This window comes from Crocuta crocuta, unplaced genomic scaffold, assembly GCF_008692635.1.
Source record: "Crocuta crocuta isolate KB4526 unplaced genomic scaffold, BGI_CrCroc_1.0 scaffold466, whole genome shotgun sequence".
In the NCBI taxonomy this organism is placed as follows: Eukaryota; Metazoa; Chordata; class Mammalia; order Carnivora; family Hyaenidae; genus Crocuta; species Crocuta crocuta.
Window position 1 is genome coordinate 6,281,099 of NW_027529672.1, and position 19,079 is coordinate 6,300,177.

General features: G+C 49.0%; 1 protein-coding gene across 3 annotated transcripts in view; it reads right to left on the minus strand.

The window, feature by feature from the left end:
- Nucleotides 1-19,079, minus strand: part of LOC144230670 (uncharacterized) — a 41,991-nt gene that overhangs the window by 1,716 nt on the left and 21,196 nt on the right. For 2 of the 3 annotated variants that reach the window (XR_013334834.1, XR_013334835.1), the window contains exons 2-3: nt 11,947-12,075; nt 11,777-11,839 (exon numbers count right to left, since the gene is read on the minus strand). Coding sequence is in view for 1 of the 3 variants with exons in the window: in XM_077762987.1 (XP_077619113.1) it covers nt 8,597-8,827; nt 9,242-9,374; nt 10,170-10,248; nt 11,777-11,839; nt 11,947-12,075 (635 nt within the window). In the remaining 2 variants the exon portion in view is untranslated. Of the gene's footprint in view, nt 1-7,560; nt 8,828-9,241; nt 9,375-10,169; nt 10,249-11,776; nt 11,840-11,946; nt 12,076-19,079 lie in introns of those variants that run through there. The other variant, XM_077762987.1, reaches the window with a different exon arrangement.

Below are 19,079 nucleotides of genomic sequence, written 5' to 3' on the forward strand. Positions count from 1 at the left end.
GAACATGTTTCAAGGATGGATCGTTCTGGCAGACTGGAGAAAGATGCTCTGGAGATATCAGATTCTGCCTGAGGAGCGGTCAGGGCAGGCTTTGCACAGGACAGGTATTTTGAGTGGATTAAGAAGGCAGAATACACTCTTACAAGGTGAGAGGGCTCCCTGGCAGTAAGAACGGCAGGTCAGAACGTTCCAGAACCAGGGGCACCCGGGTGACACAGTCGGTGAAGCATCCAACTTGGGCTCAGGTCATGATCTCGTGGTCCCCGAGTTCCAGCCCTGCATCAGGCTCTCTGCTGACAGTTCAGAGCCTGGAGCCTATTTGGGATTCTGTGCCTCCCTCTCTCTCTGCCCCTCCCCCACTTGCCCTCCCTCCCCCCCCTCAAAACTAAATATTAAAAATTAAAAAAAAAATATAATGTTCCAGAACCAGGGAAGCTGTCTGTGATGACTGAAGCCAGGGTTCACAGCACACACAGACAGGGACAGGGCATCTGTCTGGAATGCCAGGCTGTGCCCAGCCTGTGAAAGGTATAGGTGCTGGTAAGTATAGGTGCTGAATTTATTCCACAGGCCTCTGTTTCCCAAAACAGCCTCCAAAACTCACGTATACAGACACCCCTTTGTGAAGAGTCTTTACTGTGGTCCGTGGGCTCTTTAATCACCTACTACCCATCAACTCCCCAAAAGGTGGGGAAAGGACAGAGCGTGTCCCCAACTTCTCCGCCAGGAAGCTCTTGTCCTGAGCCCCTCAGCAGAAGGAGCCCGGAGAGGAGGCACCGCCCCAGGCATGGGGAGTGGCAGAGATGGGCTCGCGCAGAGCCTGGGAAGCTCACTCCGAGCTGCTGTCGGGGAGGGAGTGCAGTGGATGGGCCAGGAGCCGAGGCTCCAGGGAAGATGGGGCCTCTCTCGAGGGAGGGACAGTGGGACGGGCCGGGGGGAGGGGCCTGGATCATGCTTTTTAATTCTTCTTCATCATCATCATCATCATCATCATCATCATCATCTTCATCAGTGCTGCCAATAGCACTACCACCGTGGGGCTCAAATACCCTATTTTTTTTTTAAAGAAGCTTGTCACTGAGAGGTCTCCGTCCAGCCCCCAGCCCCACCCTCCCCGTCGGATGGGGTTATCTGAAGACGTGTTGGAGGCAGAATGGACAAGACTCGGGACAACGAGGCAGACGGGGCCACGTCAATATGAAGGCCAAGTCCAGATCCTAAACACAGAAACTGCTCCTGTAAGCCTTCTGCCAACGCTCAGAGCTCCTGCCTCACTCCATTCCCTCTCCCCAGCTCCTTCCACTTGGTCAATGTCCCTCTTGGAGCACAGAGCCACAGGGACACCCAAAGGGGGGCCCGTCCCAACGCCGATCTAGAGGCAAGGTCCCGGTCGTCGCCCTCCACACGCCCAGCGGCTGGCGGGAGGTCTGCGCGCTGTCTGCACGTGACCCAGGTGGGAGGAAGGGGCCGTGCTCCAGCTGGGAGTCCCGCGCTGACTGACCACGCCTTGGGGCCTCATCAGGACTGAAAAGTGATCTTAGGAGACACGGGGAATACACCACTTTTGATAAAATACAACCCAACGTATTTCCACCGAGAGAGAGAGGTTTTTGGAAGAGAGCTTTTGTTCGTTCTGATGCTGGGATTTAAAGGGCCTCAGACCCCAAGATGCCCGGACCTGGACACGGCAGGATAACTGTCAAAGCACAAATCGCCCTGAAGGCAGAGGCAGAGGGAGAGGGGCCCTCAGAAGGCTAACAGCTGGCTGTTACAGTCACATACGGTGTGTATTCAAAGTGCTGAAAGACCATCAATCAAGAATTCTATATGCAACCAAACTATCCTCCGGAAATGACGGGGCTATGAAAACATCCCCAGATAAACAGAAAATCTGTCGCTGGTAGACCTACCCTATCAGACATACTGAAGGATACTGAGCGCCCTTCAGGTTGAATTTAAAGGATATTGGATGGTAACTCAAATCCAGACGTTAGGAAGCCTAAGCCACGTTTCTTAAAGTGCTAACTTGCCTTTTAATGCACGTCATCACCACCTCCTTGGGGTGTAACATATTTTACTCTTTAAGAAGTTCTTGTTCTGTTCTAGTCATCCAAGGGCTCACTGCTTCTCACATCCTGAAGAAGTAACAGGAGTGTGATTTGTTTCCTAATTGTTTCCGCTAAGAATTTCTCTCTGTCTCCCTCCACCCAAGCTCCCACCAAGCGTACCCACCACCTTGGGCCTCATCTCCAGAGGAGCCCCTCCCCGGTGCACAAGGCTGAGGGGAATCACAGACGAATGCTGTTCAGCTCAAGATAAATGGGTAGTTTTAAAAGTAGGGAATATAGAGGAAGGTACGTTCTAGGGAAAGCCTTGAGTTTAAAACTAAAACACAAACTATACACACAGCTTTCCTGGACTTCAGCAGCAGGCTCAAAGGACAGGCTCTCCAAACTCCAGCTCTCAGGTGGTTCTTTTACCTAAAGTTATTCCATCTCAAACTCACAGATATGGGGTCTAGCGAGAGGGCATCTGGCCCCTGGAGGGAACGCGGAGGTCTCAAGCAGGCTGCCCTGTGAGGGGTCTGAGGACTTTAAAGACTTCAAAGACCTGCTGTGGTCTTTGAAAACTTTTATTTTCATTTTACCTTTTGATCCCTTTCGTCCACTTCTCCACCTCACTACCTTGGGCATCCACCAACCTGCTCTCAGTATCTAGGAGCCGCATTTTTTTTTTAACTTTTTTAATTTAATTCTGAGAGACAGTGTGAGCTGGGGAGGGTCAGAGAGAGAGGGAGACACAGAATCGGAAGCAGGCTCCAGGCTCTGAGCTGCCAGCACAGAGCCCGACGCGGGGCTCGAACCCACAAACCATGAGATCATGACCTGAGCCGAAGTCGACGCTTAACTGACTGAGCCACCCAGGCGCCCCTGTTTTTAAATAAAAGATCTGATATGTAAGTGGGACCGTTCAGTATTAACTAGTCCCCCTCTGATTGACCTCACTCAGCAGAACACCCAAGGCTCCTCCTTGCAAACGGCAGTTCATGCCTTTTTATGGCTACATAACATTCCACGGTGTGTGTCTACAGATTCTTTATCCATCCATCCACCCTACGTCTGAATGTTCATCTTCTACCCAACAAGTGTCATGAACACTTGTTCTAGCACTTTCGCTGTAGCTTCTCTTGGATCATCTGTGCAGGTAACTGTATTATCTGGAAATAACAATGTATCTTTTCCTTTCCAATCGTTACCCCATCACGTCTTTTTTCTCCTCTCACGGTGTCAAAGAGGAAAGCATTACGCCTCCCTGGGTAGTCGGGAGCGAGCGAGCGGGCACACGAAGCAGAAGTGGGGGCAGCAGGCAAACTTGTGTTTCCCTCTCCATCAGCGGAAATGCTTCCACCAAGCGTGACAAACCCTGACCCTTCCCAGGGTAAACACTTGTAGTTCCGGTCTACTGAGTTTTTATCACCAGTGGGATCTGGAGTCTGCATTTGTTTAGATGATCACTGGTTTTTCTCCTTTGATCAATGTAGTAGTTTTTCTAATGTTAACTCATGCATGTGCCCCTTCATGTAGGATTTTTTTTTAATCTATGAAGCCATCTGCGATGGTAGCTTTCTGGTAACTTTCCCAATTTGTTTCACTGTTACCAGTCTGTTTGTGTTGTCTCCTCTGGGTCAGTTTCAGTAGCTGCATTTCCCGTGATCCCGCTGCGCTGTTGGCCTCGGGCTCCGTGCAGCCGGCCCACATGTTCACACAGCGCGTCCCCTGAGCGTGTCAGAGACACTATTCCGGGGTCTCCTGGTGTCTGTTTTCACCAACGAGAGGTCTGTGGCCACAGCATGACCCCTCCCCGTCTCCTGAGCAGCCCACAGAGCTTTCTGTCCTTGCTGTCCTGTTTTCCACGACGGGTGTGCAGACAGGTCATGTTCAAGACCCACCCACCATGATTTCAGGAAGACAAGAAAGATGCCGACACAAACAGACCACGCCCTCACGAAGCACCACATGACCTGGGAGACAGGGCATGACAGATACAACTTGCACACCCTGCACATCCTGAGCCCTCAGTCCCGAAAGAGAAATGAACTCGTCATCCTGAACTTAAAGTTTCTCATTCTCAGGAATGTCTTCTTTCCGTTAATATCAATGTTTTACAAGTTTAAGATTGTATCTAGATGGCATCATTCTACACACATCCTTCTGTAGTTTCCTTAAGCTCAGCCATTTTTACTGTGATACTTTGGCGAATGAACATACCCAAGCTCATTTACCTGCTGTCCCCCTGGACAGCGGCATTGTTGCTGGCTGTTTGCCAGGCAAATGACGCTACTGCAGCTATTTCGTGCACTTTCTTTGGGCACCCGTTAGGGTGTCCCCCCAGGAATGACTCTCCCAGGTCACGGGGAATGCCCGCCGCCACCCGCAGCAGGAATCTGCCCTTCCAGTCACTGTGCTGAAGGGCACGGCCTCCAACGAGGTGGGCACAGCCTTTCACCCCACACCCTTGCCTTCACTTCCACTGTCAGCGTCTAATGAGTGACTCGGAACGCTGTTCATAATCAGTCTCCTACTGATGATCTCTACAGGGATCAAGTTCGAGAAAACATCCCTTTTAAACCGGGGGAAAGGGTAAGCAGGCAGGACTGAAGTCAGGAAGTCAGGGGAGATGGACTTGCCGAAGAGGACGTCCCATACCCTTCTCCACACTTCTGAGGTTTGTTGTTGTCGTTATTTGCTAATTTGATGCTTTAATTTGATACTCTTAATTCCTTAACATCTGTTTACATTTACTGGCTAACTGGGTTTCCTCTTCTCTCAACTGCCAATTCATACACTTTGTCCATTTACCTGCGACTCTCTGTCTCGTATGTCACAATGTCTTCCCCGTGTTATGGGATCTTCTTCAACACTGAGGAGGGGTTTTGGCGTGCGACGCATCTTATGTACATAGCCAAACATTCCAATCCTCTCCCCGTGAGTTGTTGGAGTTTATAATCTGTCTGGACACTTAGGGTCTTTAACCTCCCCCCGCCTCCCTCTGCTCCTGCTGACCCTCATACGGATGGCCACGTCTCGTCACCCCCTGCCCTGCCACACCATCTCCACACTGTATTCGGCTGCCAGGGATGCAAGTTCAAAGCTCTGCACTTTATCTCACTGGTCTACTTCTCCATCACTGGGCCAGCACTGCCCGAGCCCTCCCCACTCTGTAACGGGTCCTGACGTGTGACAGGTGATCCTCGCCACCTTGTTCTTTTGCTCCAAGACATGTCTCTCCTTCAATTCTGGAAAATTCTCAGCTACTATCTTTCCAAAAGCCATGGATCTTTTCAAGTTGGGTCTTTTCATTATTTTTTCCTCCTTCTCTAAACTCCTTCCTTCTAGATCTCCTGACAGGGCTTCCTATCTTTCCTCAGACTCTGACTCCCACTTGTATACTTTCCGTCTCTCTATAATCTCGTGCCGTGCCTTGGATGACTTCCCCAGATAGACCTAGTTCGCGAATTCTCTCTTTAACTACGTCTAACTTCAGTGACCATATCATTCACTTTCGAAGGTTGGGGGTTTTTTTAACCTTCCAATTCTTTTTTCACACGGTACTCTCCTTTCATTATTGCTCTATTTCTTCTTTAATAATTTTTAAATTTAAAACAATTACCGTTACAGTGAACTTCAGGTTCTTTTAGATCTCAGAGTCTTGGAGGCATGTATCTCCTGCTATAACTCCTGATGTGTCCCCAAGCCCCGCCCCCAGTAGTCGATCCATGTATGTCGCTCGTGTTGTTCTGATGGGACATCCTCAGTGCAGACGGTCTTCTCTCCGATCCGTGTGCCCGCCGGGGGATTCTGCATTTGCCGCTACCCAGGGCCTTAATGGACCTCAAGAGTGTGTATCTTTTTATGCTCATGCTCTGCTTCTGGTTCTTGTACCTCTGGGAGAGAACCCGCCTGGGGCCACTCACCCGTGTATGGCCTGGTATTTTAATTTCTAATCCCCTTAAAGGTATAGGCAGATCTTCCAGGCTCAGAACTTTAGGCAGGGGTCCAGGTTCTAGCTCCCACACCTCCACTGGCCAAAGTCACATCTATCTGCCTCTGGACACGAGAATCCCCGCCCCCAGGCCCCCCAGGACCAAACCCAACAAAGGTGGGGACTTGGTAACCGCCGCCACCATCTGTACCTACTGCTCTGCGTGTGTTTTATCTCTCTCTTCACTTATTACACATTAACTGTGCATTTATGCTTTTATCTGTAGCAGAAAGTGGATACGTTTGCATTAGCGCAGTCTAACATGCTCCTAGCAAGTCTAAATTACATTTTCCTTACAGTGCTTTTAATCCATTTCACCATCTCTTCACAGTTTAACTTATTTTATTTATATGAAAGAAGTGTTTGTTTGGTTTTCCTAGATAAAGGCTCCGTGCTCCTTCAGAGCCTAGAAATGATCTCAATAACATAGTTTAAAAAACAAAACAATTTTGCTAGAGAAAACATTTACTGTCAGAAGCTAAATCTGAAGATTTGGTAAGAAGTCTATCCAAACTCGTCTGTTCTGGGATTTGCACTTGGCTGAGTTTGGCCAAACTCTCCTCTCGGCGGCATGTTCCTCCAGTCTGAATAATTCAGCGCCAGGCCTGAGCCCTGACACTCTCCTGGCGTCTGGGAGTGGTGTCCACAGGGTCACCGCCCTCCCTCGCTCGCTCGCTCGCTCACTGCTGGCCTCGAGTTGGTCGCTGCGCCCATGTGTGTGTGCGGGGAGGGGGGGTGAAGCTGGCACACGGCTGTGAACACACACGGACCAGCCACGAGCAGCGGGCGGAGGGGCGGGCCACGGTGACCCCTGGAGCCCACCTGCCCACCAACGCCGGCAGACCCCGTTCTCCTTCCCTGTGAATGCACAAGGTTCGAAACGCTCTCGCATCCTTGGCAAACCTGGGGAAATGCACACGCGTGATTTGATTCTCTCAGAATAATCCATGAAATTTCCTTTGAACCCACCTGATTGTGTTTTCTCCTCTCGGGATATAAGAATACAGGACTGACCAGAGCTGGCTGGTGCTGAGACGGGACACAAAGAGCAAACGGCTGCTCGTCGATCCTCCTTCCTCGGTGTCAGAACGTTACATTTTCATCTCGGCCTCGTCACCGGCTGGGTGCCTGGACCGCCAAGCGTGGCCACAGCCATCCTCCTGCCGCAACACAGGCCCAGGAGAAGGGGGGCCCTCTGCACCCCAGGCCCTGGGCCCATTCCTGTTTCCGCGCACTATTTAGAGATGTTACGGATGGACGAGGCACTCACCAATAGGGCAGACAGGTAAATAAAATAAAACAAATATTCTAAAGGTCGCCCCTTTGGAGATAAAAAGTACAAAGAAAACAAGCATATCCATTCAGAATCAGAATAATCACACTGGGCGGCTCCTGCCGGAAGCCAGACCACAGACCACAGGCTGGACCACACGCCCCCGGCGCTGCGCTCTATTTCTGCCCCGCCCCGCCTGCCCCCCCCCACTGTCACACGATCAGTCACCGTGTCAGCGTAGCAGAGGCTTATTAGGTCTACGTCCCCAGTACCTGCTCTCAGCACTAACCAACAGGGCTGTTACCTGAAATCAACTTGTGCGGGGGGATCCATAAAACCAAAACATCCCGTTTTGCACATCGGCTTCTATGTGGCAATTTGCTACCAGTTTGAGTGTTAAAACCCAGCTCACCCCAGAGAACAGAACAAACGCCACCACTAACAGGCCCGACTCTTTCAGTTTAATGCCCGGGCTCATCCCGTGGCCCCGGTGAGCCGGAGCGGGGGCAGACTCTACCCGCGCTCGATGAAGCACGCCCTGAACCTGGGGGTGGGCAGCAAAGACCCAGAGGCCCACTTTTAAAACTGCAATCGTTTGTTCCTCCAAGAGGGCTGGTCTGCTCCTTAGGCAGTTAGCCCGGGTGGGGCCAGTTCAGAAACGAACGCAGGTATTTCACACTGGGAATTTAATGTGGCTTCGACCGCCCACAGAAGAGCGGAAAAGCCCCGCGGGGAGGGCAAGGCAAGCAACCCCCCGCCCCCCCACGCAGCAGCCCAGCGGCCCAGGCGAGGGGCCCGGGAGCAGCGGCACAAGCACGGAGCCCAGGAGCCCGTGCCCGCCCTGGGAGCTGGCATCCCAGAGCGAGGGGCTGAGAGGCTGCCTTGGGGGTGGGGGGACAGAGGTGCCCTGGCTTGTACCCCACCCTCTCCCACACTCATGTCCAGGGTCAGAAACCAGAAGCCGAGGAGTCTGGAAACGCAGGCTCCACGACACGGAGCAGAGCAGAGGTGGGGAGCCGAGCTGAGAACAATCAGGCGGCTGAGCGCCACGCACACCCAGTGAACCCTGAAGTGTCCTGCTGGTGAGCCGGGGCGCTAGGGTGACAGAGACCAGACGCCACTCGGAAAACGGGCCGGGACACAGCACCTCCACCTCAACTGCAAGGGAAATCTGTTCTCCCTTCCGTTTTTTGCCTGATGACGCCCCCACCCCCACCCCACGTACCTTCATTTGATCGCTTTACAGACCTTTTGCGGCCCCGTTAGGTTTCGTTGAACAGGTTAGAATTTGCAAAGGACAGTGCGCTTTCCACGTCCCACTCGGCCACCGTGGACCCTGTGCCCAGCGGGCTGAGCTGATGGGAGCCAGGAAGCGCCGTGGCCAGGCCGTGCAACCGCCCACGGAGGAGGTCGTCGGCGATGGCGGCCGCGGGCACCGGACGGGGCCTGGGGGAGGGCGGAAGGCCCGGTCCCACAAGGACAGGGGCGGCTCTCACTGCAGCCGTTGGTCACCTGGGCAGGACGAAGCAGGGCGAAGAGGAGGTGCCTCTAGGGAACAGCGTGCACGCCCGCAGGGGCCTCACGGCAAGGCCCAAACGGCGATGGCTGCAGGGGCGGCCGGAACAGACCCACGGGGAGGAGCGCCCGCCCGCCCCGGCCGACAAGGCGGAGAAAGTCAACAGAAAAGTCCCCGCACACCCGAGAGGCCAAGTCCCTGCATTCGTGAGAAATGATTTGTGCTCAAAATGGGGAGCTCAGGAGAAGGACAGCAGGAACTCGGCACGGAGCTACGACAGCCGCGTGAGGACTCGGGGCAGGGCCGGCCGATCAGGGGAGGCCCCGCGAGTCAGAGCCACGGCAGAAAACCAGGCGCAAAGGAGGTTACGGGGCGGGGGCGGGGGTAGCAGCAAAGAAGGGGTGACTCACACGCCAGTTTCCTGTTGGGGCCCCGCAGACTCCCCGGTGCACCCCTGCTTCTCTCTGATCCAAGGTCACCACCCCGGGTCCACTGTGGGAACAGCGGTGCAGGCGGGGCACACGCGTGTGCCCGGGCGCACGTCTGTGAACAGAGCCGTGTGTCTAATGAAGTCTTCTGAAATTTGGAATTGCTGCCCGTCGGTGATTTCCTGGTAAGCCCAGCTCCCTGGGGTCTCGCGTTTCTAAAAATACTATTTGCTTTTTATTCAACACTGAACCCTTTGGTGTTCCAGGGTACAAAAATAGTGTCTTATTATTTTAAAAGCTTAGGAGAGAAACTAGCCACATTATTAGAAAAAGAAGATATACGCAGCTATAGTCTGTTCAAATATCAAGAGGTGTGACTTTTCAAATTCACATTTCAATCTTTATTTACATAAGACTTTTAGAAACAGTGGGTGTAAATATTAAATCACCCAGGCCTGGGTAAAATTTTATTGAGAATAACTACAGATAAAGGGAAACTGAATTTTTAAAGTCGGTTTCTGAAATTTAGATGAAAAGAATATCGAGCACTAACGAAAAAATGATGTATTTACATATCAATATAGGTTCTCTGCTCACGGATTCATTTCCTATGAAACAACAGAGGCAAGCTTGGGGAGTTACAAAGGAAGGAAAAATCCTAATCAAACAGATACTGTTGTTCAAACAGAATATTAGTTAAAATGATCCAATCGGCTGCTTGAGCCAATTTTTTTTTTCTTTAAGCCATCAAGCAGAGCACCACCTCTCAGAGAAGGATCCCGAGTACGTTCCAAGTATTCGCCCAATGGATGCCGGGGTGGGGGGGGGAGGGCTTCCAAAGATACACTCCATGGAAATGGGGTGAGGACAAGGAGGGTCCCGGTTAGTCCGCAGCATTAACACAACTTACTCACAACGGGGCCGTGTTTCTCCAGGCAAACACGACGGATCTGTATCCCAGGCCGGCCGTGGCTGGTTCAGGAACCCACCTATAGAGCACAGTAAGCTCCAGCTGCTGGGTCTGCGCCGCCCGTGCTCAGGGACCACACCACGGACACGGCACAGCCTGCGGGAATTCTGACCAGAAGACCACAGAAAGTCGAACAGCGGGGCGCCTGGGGGCTCAGTCGGTTGATCGTCTGACTCTGGGTCAGGTCACGATCTTCCAGTTCGTGGGTTCGAGCCCCATGTCGGGCTCTGTACTGACAGCTCAGAGCCTGGAGCTGCTTTGGATTCTGTGCCTCCCTCTCTCTCTGACCCTCCCCTGCTCGCACTCTGTCTCTCCCTCTCGAAAATAAATAAACATTAAAAAAAAAAAAACAAGTCATAAAGCACACCTTCACAGGGCACGTCAAACACTAAGCTCGGTTTCTATTTCTCCAGTGATTTCAGGTGAGCAGAGGTTCACACGGGCGATGACCAGCAGTTAGGTCCTCACCAAACACAAAACCATTAAATCCACCAAAAATCTTATAACTTACCAACTCAATCTTTTGCTTATCAGAAACAGAGCAACACGTTTCTCTAAAAATCTGTAGGGCGAAATCTAAGAAATAAACACACAGACACAGACACAGACACACACACACACATTCTCTCTCTCTCTCTCCGATTTCTATGCATCAATTAAATGCAATTCTATTTTATTGTGATATTAAGATTCTAAATTTAAAATTTAGGGGCACCTGGGTGGCTCAGTCGGTTAAGCGTCCAACTTCAGCTCAGATCATGATCTCGTGGTTTGTGGGTTCAGGCCCCGCGTCGGGCTCTGTGCTGACAGCTCAGAGCCTGGAGTCTGTTTCGGATTCTGTGTCTCCCTCTCTCTCTGACCCTCCCCTGCTCACGCTGTCTCTCTCTCTCAGAAATTTAAAAAAAAAAAAAACATTAAAAAAATAATTTAAAAATTAAATTAAAAAAACCCAAGAATTACAGAGGTTATCAAAGACACATTAACTTGTTCTTAGAGTCAGTCCAAAATCAATAAGAAAGGTATCATGGTAGTGGGCAGCTGACGACATCCCGCCCAGCACGGCAGGCGGGGAGCCTGGCACGTTAGGCCTCCTTCACTTTGATTCACTGGTGTGAATACTGCATTCCTCCCTCTGAAATCTGCGGTTTCTCTCAAGTTTATGGGAACACGAGACAGAGCTAAAGCAGGGAAAAGAGAAAACACTGTCTATTCCTATTCGGATAATTAAACAAGGTCAGGGCTTTTCTCAAAGACATCCTCAAATGGTCTCTATTAAACGTATCCAGCGGCCTGTTCCCTTCCCTGAACCCTGTGTTAGAAAAAATTTGAAGCGTATTTTCATTTCTGTTTCCAAGCTGAAGCTGGAAACAAATCAGTTTGCACCCCAGCAAAACGCCAAGAAAAGCTTAAATCAATCTGCACCTTTTTATTTACATCCCTCATTCCTTAGCGATGTAATTGCTGCTTTTATGAACTTTGTTTTATGGATCTAATATGTAAGAACAAGTCTGTCTTTTATGTCACGGCGAGAAGGTGAACGCACTTACAGAGTCTCCCGCAGCACACCTCGGGCAGGGCTGGGCCGGGCTCCTTCCACCGTTCTGAGGCGTCTATGTAACAGATCACAGCCGCAGATGTATCAGAACAGTGATTATTTACACTTTTTATTAAAATACTTAAACGGGTCACAGCTGGTTTGGTGGGAACGGGAACCTACCCCCGCGCGTGGCCGCCACTGGCCGCCGTCTGGTGGCCCCTCGCCGCTCCAGGACATGGGGGTGCTCACCGTCACCGGGGGGCAGCCCAGCGCCGGCCCGGCCGCTTCCAATCTCCTGCACAACCGCTTCTGAAACACACGAAATGTCACCTCAGAGCGCCTCCTGGAGCACACGACACTAACTGCATTGGCTCTCTGAGAACAGCTGCAAACACAGACCCCTACGGACTCGGGCAAGTTCACAGGGCGTCGGGGAGGTGACTTCAGACGCCGTCTTTCTGGAACACGGCCCATCAGTTACATTTAACCTCATTACTTCCAGCACTGTTTGCTGCTTATGTAGCTTGAGAGATTGAGAGAGGCCATTTTCAACAATTTTGGTCAAGACTCTTTTAAACAACTGCGACTGGTTTATTGATATTGAAAATATACAAAACCCATCAATTTTGTGCCAGAAACTTGTTTCGCACTTCCACACATTTTGCCTAGTTTTGAGTTACATGCTTTCTTAATACAAGATGAATAACCCACGTGTGAATGATGCTTTGTCTTGCTGACACTGAGGAGCAAATTAATTGCACTTATTTTCAAGCTGCCCACGTGCTCTGTAACTGATAACCTTTGGGAAAGTTAGCATTTGGTTTCTGCCTCGCCAGGAACCGAAGAAGGTAAACTGCTAAAGCAGTTCTCTAACGCTCAAGGAAACACTCACTCTCAAAATCCCAACACTGAGCACTCTGAAGGGTCACCCTGCTTTCAGCTGACGAGCCAGAGGACCCTTGTGCACGGCGGTGAAGCCCGGCCTTGGCCCCTGGCCCTGCTGCCGGCCCAGCTCCCGCCCGCTCGGCGGACCGGCCCTCCCACCGCGGCTCCCTCGGCCTCCTGGCCTCTAGCAAACCATCACCGTGGTCTGTACCACGTTTCTGTCGTCTGCGCAACTACCTGTTTGTACTTTCTATTTTGACTTTTTCTTTAACTCAGTGGATTTATTCAATATGGAAACCTTATACCATGAGGTTAGAGGGCTAGTTTTACTGACCTCTAACATGCCGTAAAGGTTAAGTGGACATTGGAGATTAAACTGGAAAATGTTGAACTCCAAGCCCCCTTAACCCGCTGAGAAGACTCTCGGGGTAAGTCCTTGACTTCCAGGTGGCGGAAGACAAGGCCGGCTACGAGTCACGACTTCCCGATGGCTCCCCTAACAAAACTACGCATCCTGCACAAGACTGCAGGCATATGCGAGGCCAGAGAACGTGAACCACGGAAGAAAGGGTGAGAGACAGAGAGAAGCCAGCAGGAGCTCCGGGCTCACACCCGTACCTGCGACGTGACCCTGGTGAGCGGGGGCCCAAAGCAGGGGTGCAGGACACAGGCGGGCACCGGCAAAGGGGTGAGAAAGTCCAGTACGAACACAAAAAACCGACAAAGTGCCTGAGGAGAGAGCCTGGGTCAGGGAAGGGGCTCAGGGCCCACACACGTGGCAGAGGCGACGGACACCATTTACAGAGGCGTCGGCAACGCTCTCGCTTCCGGGGAAGGAAACGGGAAAAAGGAAAGCAGAAGCACCTTTGGCAACTGAGTGGTGAAGCTAACGAGAGATTGAGAGAGAGAGAGAGAGAGAGAGGAAGTGCAGGTTCCCACGAGTAAAAAGGAAATATCGTGGGATTCATTCGCCCTGCGCGTCCTCACTAAAACCAGCCAGGTGACAGCGGCCGTGGCGCCTGCACTTGGGCCAAACCAACCAGAGAGGCCGCCGCCGTCAGACTGGCAAGCTTTTAAAAACACTCAATACCGTGAAGAGTTCCTCCCAAAAACCAGCACGAGTCAAAAGAAAACTGGAATCCACACCCTAAAAACATAAAGATATTCAAACATTTGAGGATAGGAAAAACCACCCTGAATCAGAAATGTAAAACTAAAACAGAAAAGGACGAAAACAGGGAGAGTGTGAGGTGAGCAGACGCATCAAATAATGAAAGGAAAACAAAACTATCTCGGAGATGAGGAACAGGGGCGCCTGGGAGGCTCGGTCGGTTAAGTGCCTCACTCTTGATCTTGGCTCAGGTCATGATCTCACGGTTCGTGGGATTGAGCCCCACGTCAGGCTCTGCGCTGACAGCATGGAGCCTGCTTGGGATTCTCTCTCTCTCTCTCTCTCTCTGTCCCTCCCCAGCTCTCTCTCTCTCTCAAAATAAATAAACATCAAAAAATTAAAAAAAAAAAAAAAAAAGAAATGAGGAATAAACTACAGACAATCCAAGGAGAAAAACTCCAAACAAAAAGTAACAAAGACCCTGAGGAGAGACAGGACGCAGGGAGGGGAGAACACGAAGGGTGGCGCTCGAGAATCAGACTTCCCATAAGAGGAACACAAAACGGTACCGCGAAGCCAATATCTCACACTGAGGAAGTTTCCAGCACAGAAGAAGGCCTGCATCTTCAAGTGAAAGGTCTCACAGGGCACCTGGGAAAAATGACCCAAAGCAATCAACTGTGAGACGTGTTCTAATGAACTGTGGGATTTCAAAGGTGAGGACAAAGTCCTCGAGGCCCACGGGCACAGATTAAGAAGACGCAGAGGGAGTAGACTGACACGGGTCTTAGCCGGGCCTTAGCACGTATTGGACAACAGCACCCCAGTCCGCCCACGTGAAGGTAAGCTCTAACCGATCTAGCAATGACTGGGGGGATTCCAGCGAAAGGATTTATGAGGCACCTTTTAAAATATTTAGATGTACACCTTAGACCAAAATAAAGGTACAATTAAGCTGAAAGGCAGATGTGCAAATATTACACAGTGATGAAGCAGAAATGATTCAACTGAAAAATGTTAGATGAAGGAAGCAGAAAAGAGCAAAAACTCTGATTAATGTACAGGTCAGTAATGTGGAAGCAACAGGTGTGTGTTAAAGAATGTGAGAAAGAAACATAAATGAGACGATAAACAGTTTAATAACACAGGCTACCCACGACATAAAAACAGGTTCAAACACTCCCCTATTAAAAGAAAACGGTTTTTAACTGGGCTCACAGAACAAGCCCCAGCTGTATGCTGCACACAAGAGAGACACCTAAAATAAAGTCATCCGGAAAGCCAAAAATTAAAAGGATGGACAAAGGCAAATAAAACAAAGAGAGAGAAGGAAACCAAGTAGAATTCAAGTTCCAAAGAGGTAAACACAAGAGGGCATACTGAATGTTAAAAGCCGCATCCACAGCAAAGACATAACACCCATGAACATCTGTGCGCCAGATAATACAACCACCACCTCTATGAAGCAGAGACAACTGGATGTGAGGGGACGCCACGCGGACTGACTGCGCCACCTCCGTACACGACAGAGCAAGTGCACAAGACCTAAGTAAGGACACAGATCTCAGCAACACCACCGACCAAGGCAGATCTTGTGCACATGCAGCAAACTCCACACCCTGATAAGTCAGAAGGTACACTGTCTCAAGAAGCTACAGCACATTCACCACGAATGACGGTATATTAGGTCACAAGGAAAACATTGACAATTTCCATAAGGTAGAAACACTGCAGATGATACTTCGTGATCACAACGCAAGGTAAGTATACATCATTAACAACAACAACAACAAAACAGAAAGGTACATCCACGTGGATATTTAAAAATCCTATTATTGACTCTTAGGTGAAAGGGGAAACACAAACTAAAAATATGGACTTTTTAAAAAGGAACTACACAAAAAACACTACGTATCAGAATCCACGGAATGCAGTTAAAGTAGTAATCAGAGAAAAATTCACTAGATGAATATTTTTGTCAATAAAAATGAAAAAAATGAATAAATCAAATCTTAGCTCATAAAAACTAGAAGAACAGAGTATCCCAAAAGAAAATGCATGGAAAGAAACAATGGAAGAAAAGCTGATTAATGAGGTAAAGGTTTTCTATTAAGAACAGTGGAGCTAAATAATAAATAACTCTAAGTCTTGTCTTTTTGTGTGTGTGGGGGGGTGGTAGTTGACAAAACGGACAATCCACCAGCTAAGTTGGTCAAGAAAAAAGGTGAGAAAGCACAAATACAGAAAATAAGAAAGACACAGGGGAAGTGACCGATGAAAGAAATTTTCAAACCCCTAAGACACTTCCTTGCAGACCTCCATGCAAACAGGCCTGAAAACGTAGCTGACGTGGACGACTTCCTGGGGACACTCAGATGACCAAGGCTGGCCCCACTGCAGCCGGGACGTGGGGACAGGTGGCTGCAGGGAAGAAACAGAGCGGGTTCCTGGGCAGACACCCCACAGGAAGCACCAGACACACAGCTTCTGGGGTTTGACCGAACCTTCACCACCAGTTCCCAGTGCTCCACATAAACTCTCCTGAGTGCCCACAGGGCTGGAGAAAGCTCCCGGTTCTTTTATGAAGCAAGTGTTAACAGTGACACCCCAGATAAAAAGCAACAAAGAAAGAAAATCACAGACCAGCACCCCTCATGAATATCAATGCAGAAATATTCAATTAAACATTAACAAACACTGGGTGTTATACGGAAACCAACTTGACAATAAACTATATTTTAAAAAAATTAACAAATAGAATCTAACACCACAGTAAGAAGCCATGTACCATGACCAAGTAGATTTTTTTCCAGAAATGAAAGTTGGGTTCAATATCAGGAAATTCAGTAGCATTCACTGTACTAATAAACCTACGGAAAAAAATCTAAAGAGATGCTAAAAAAAATCCTTGATAAAATTTAAAACTCATTTATAAAAGTCACAGAAAACAGAAACTGAGAGTTATATATTTTAAATTTTCTTTAACGTTTGTTTATTTTTGAGAGAGAGAGAGAGAGAGAGAGAGAGAGAGAGAGAGCGCGCAAGTGGGGGAGGGGCAGAGGGAGAGGGAGACAGAATCTGAAGCAGCTCCAGGCTCTGAGCTGTCAGCACAGAGCCCAACGCGGGGCTTGAACACACGGACTGTGAGATCGTGACCTGAGTAGAAGTCAGATGCTTAACAGACTGAGCTACCCAGACGCCCTGAGAGTTATAGTCTTAACATGATAAAATATACATACATTATTCCGAATGCCAGTATCTTATCGAATGGGAAAAGACTGGCGGCATTTCCACTAAAATGAAGGCAAGGATGCCCGATCTCCATTTCTGCTCACCACTGCCCTACCCTAGAGGTATTATGTTACCCTATATAGTTACAAAAAAATCATGCAGAGGCATAAGAATGGGTAAGGAAGTAAAATTATCTCTATTTGCAGACGATAGCATAATGTGTCTTTGGAAGCCTCCCCAGAGAATCAATGATAAAACTAACCCAAGCATTAAAACCATCCTTTGAATATTAGGACTCAAAAGTAACATACAAAATGGCCTTCAAATATACTATAATAAGATATTAGAGAAAACTCCATTTTAAGTAATTACAACACAGAAGATTAAACATTTCAGAAGAAGTTTAATAAGAACTGCACATAGCCTACAGGAGAACTCAAAACATCCCTGAAAGACACAAAAGTAGATATGAACAAATGAAAAGGCATCTCCTATTCTAGGTTAGGATGACTTAACATTTGAAAGATGACAGTTAATTGATAAATTCAATGTAATGCCAGTAAAAATACCAACAGATTACTGTATGGACTTACACAAGTGGATACTAAAGGTCACATGGAAAAACAAACATGCAAGAATAGCCAAGAAAACCCTGAGGAACATACCAGACTCTACGGGATGCACTTAAAGCAGTAATCAGGGAAAAATTCATTACATTAATATTTTTATCCATAAAAATGAAAAAATTAAACCCACTGGACACGAATCATACCACAAAGCCTCTATCATCAAACAGGTTGTGCTGGTGATAGACAAACAGGCAAATGAGACTGAATAAAAAGTCCAGAAATAAGGGGTGCCTGGGGGGCTCAGTCGGTGAAGCCCCCGACTTGGGCTCAGGTCGTGATCTCCCGGTCCATGGGTTCGAACCCCATGTCAGGCTCTGTGCTGACAGCTCAGAGCCTGGAGCCTGCTTCGAATTGTCTCTGCTTTGGAGCAGAGTCTGCTCCCTCTCTCTCTGCCCCTCCCCTGCTCATGCTCTGTCTCTCAAAAGTAAGTAAATGTTAAAAAAAATTATACATACACACATACATATGCAAGCAAGCTACCCTTCACGTAAGAAAGAAGGGGTAAAAGAAAACAAACCCGTCTGCCCATCCAGACAAAAGAATGCAGGGCGGATATGCCAGAAACTAAGGAGACTGGTTCCCCACAGAGAGCGGACGGACAAGGTAAGAATGCTGGACGGCAGGTGTTAAGTGGGAGCGGGTACTTCACGCACGTTCTCTGAAGCTCTAGTCTTAGAACCACAGTCACGTTTCACGTTCCCAAAAATACCAGACTTAAATAAACCAGGATGCCAGAGAGAGAAGACCCAAACGAAACACAAATAATAACAACTGAAACTATTTTATAAACAAAGACCGTAGCCACGCTGAAATACAGAACTATCCTCAGTAACTCTGGAAAATACTATTTAGGCTAGAAACTCTTAAGTCTAAGGATAAAAAAAGGGGAGGGGACTGTATGCAAATACTGACTGCAGTTAGCAAATCTGTTCTCACAGGGTCAGCAATTTTGACACTATTTTATTGGCGTCCTAAGACTGAATAAGTAAACGTATTGTAAACAATGAGGGCAAGGTTTCTCTCTGCTGCAGAAGCAAGTTACAAATAAAGAAAGGGAAGGGCTCCTGGGTGGTTCAGGTGGTTGAGGTTCTGACTCTTAGTTTTGGCTCAGGTCACGATCTCATGGTCCGTGCCGCGTGCTGGTGGCGCGGAGCCTGCTCGGGATTCCCTCTCTCTCCTTCTCTCTGCCCCTTCGCTGCAGGTTTTCTTTCTCTCTCTCAAAGTAAATAAGTAAACATTAAAAACAAAAACAAAAACAAAGAAAGAGAGAGGCTATTAAAGAAGCCAGTGGTGCTGGATGGGACCGGGAAGTAGTGGCACCGATGCACTGTTTGCACATCCAGACGGAGACGCAGAAGCGCAGAGGGATGTGTGTGATGCACGTACGATGACGTGTAAACAACACAAATACCTACGCGCTAGCGCATCGTACACCAACACACATTCTCCGGCTGTGT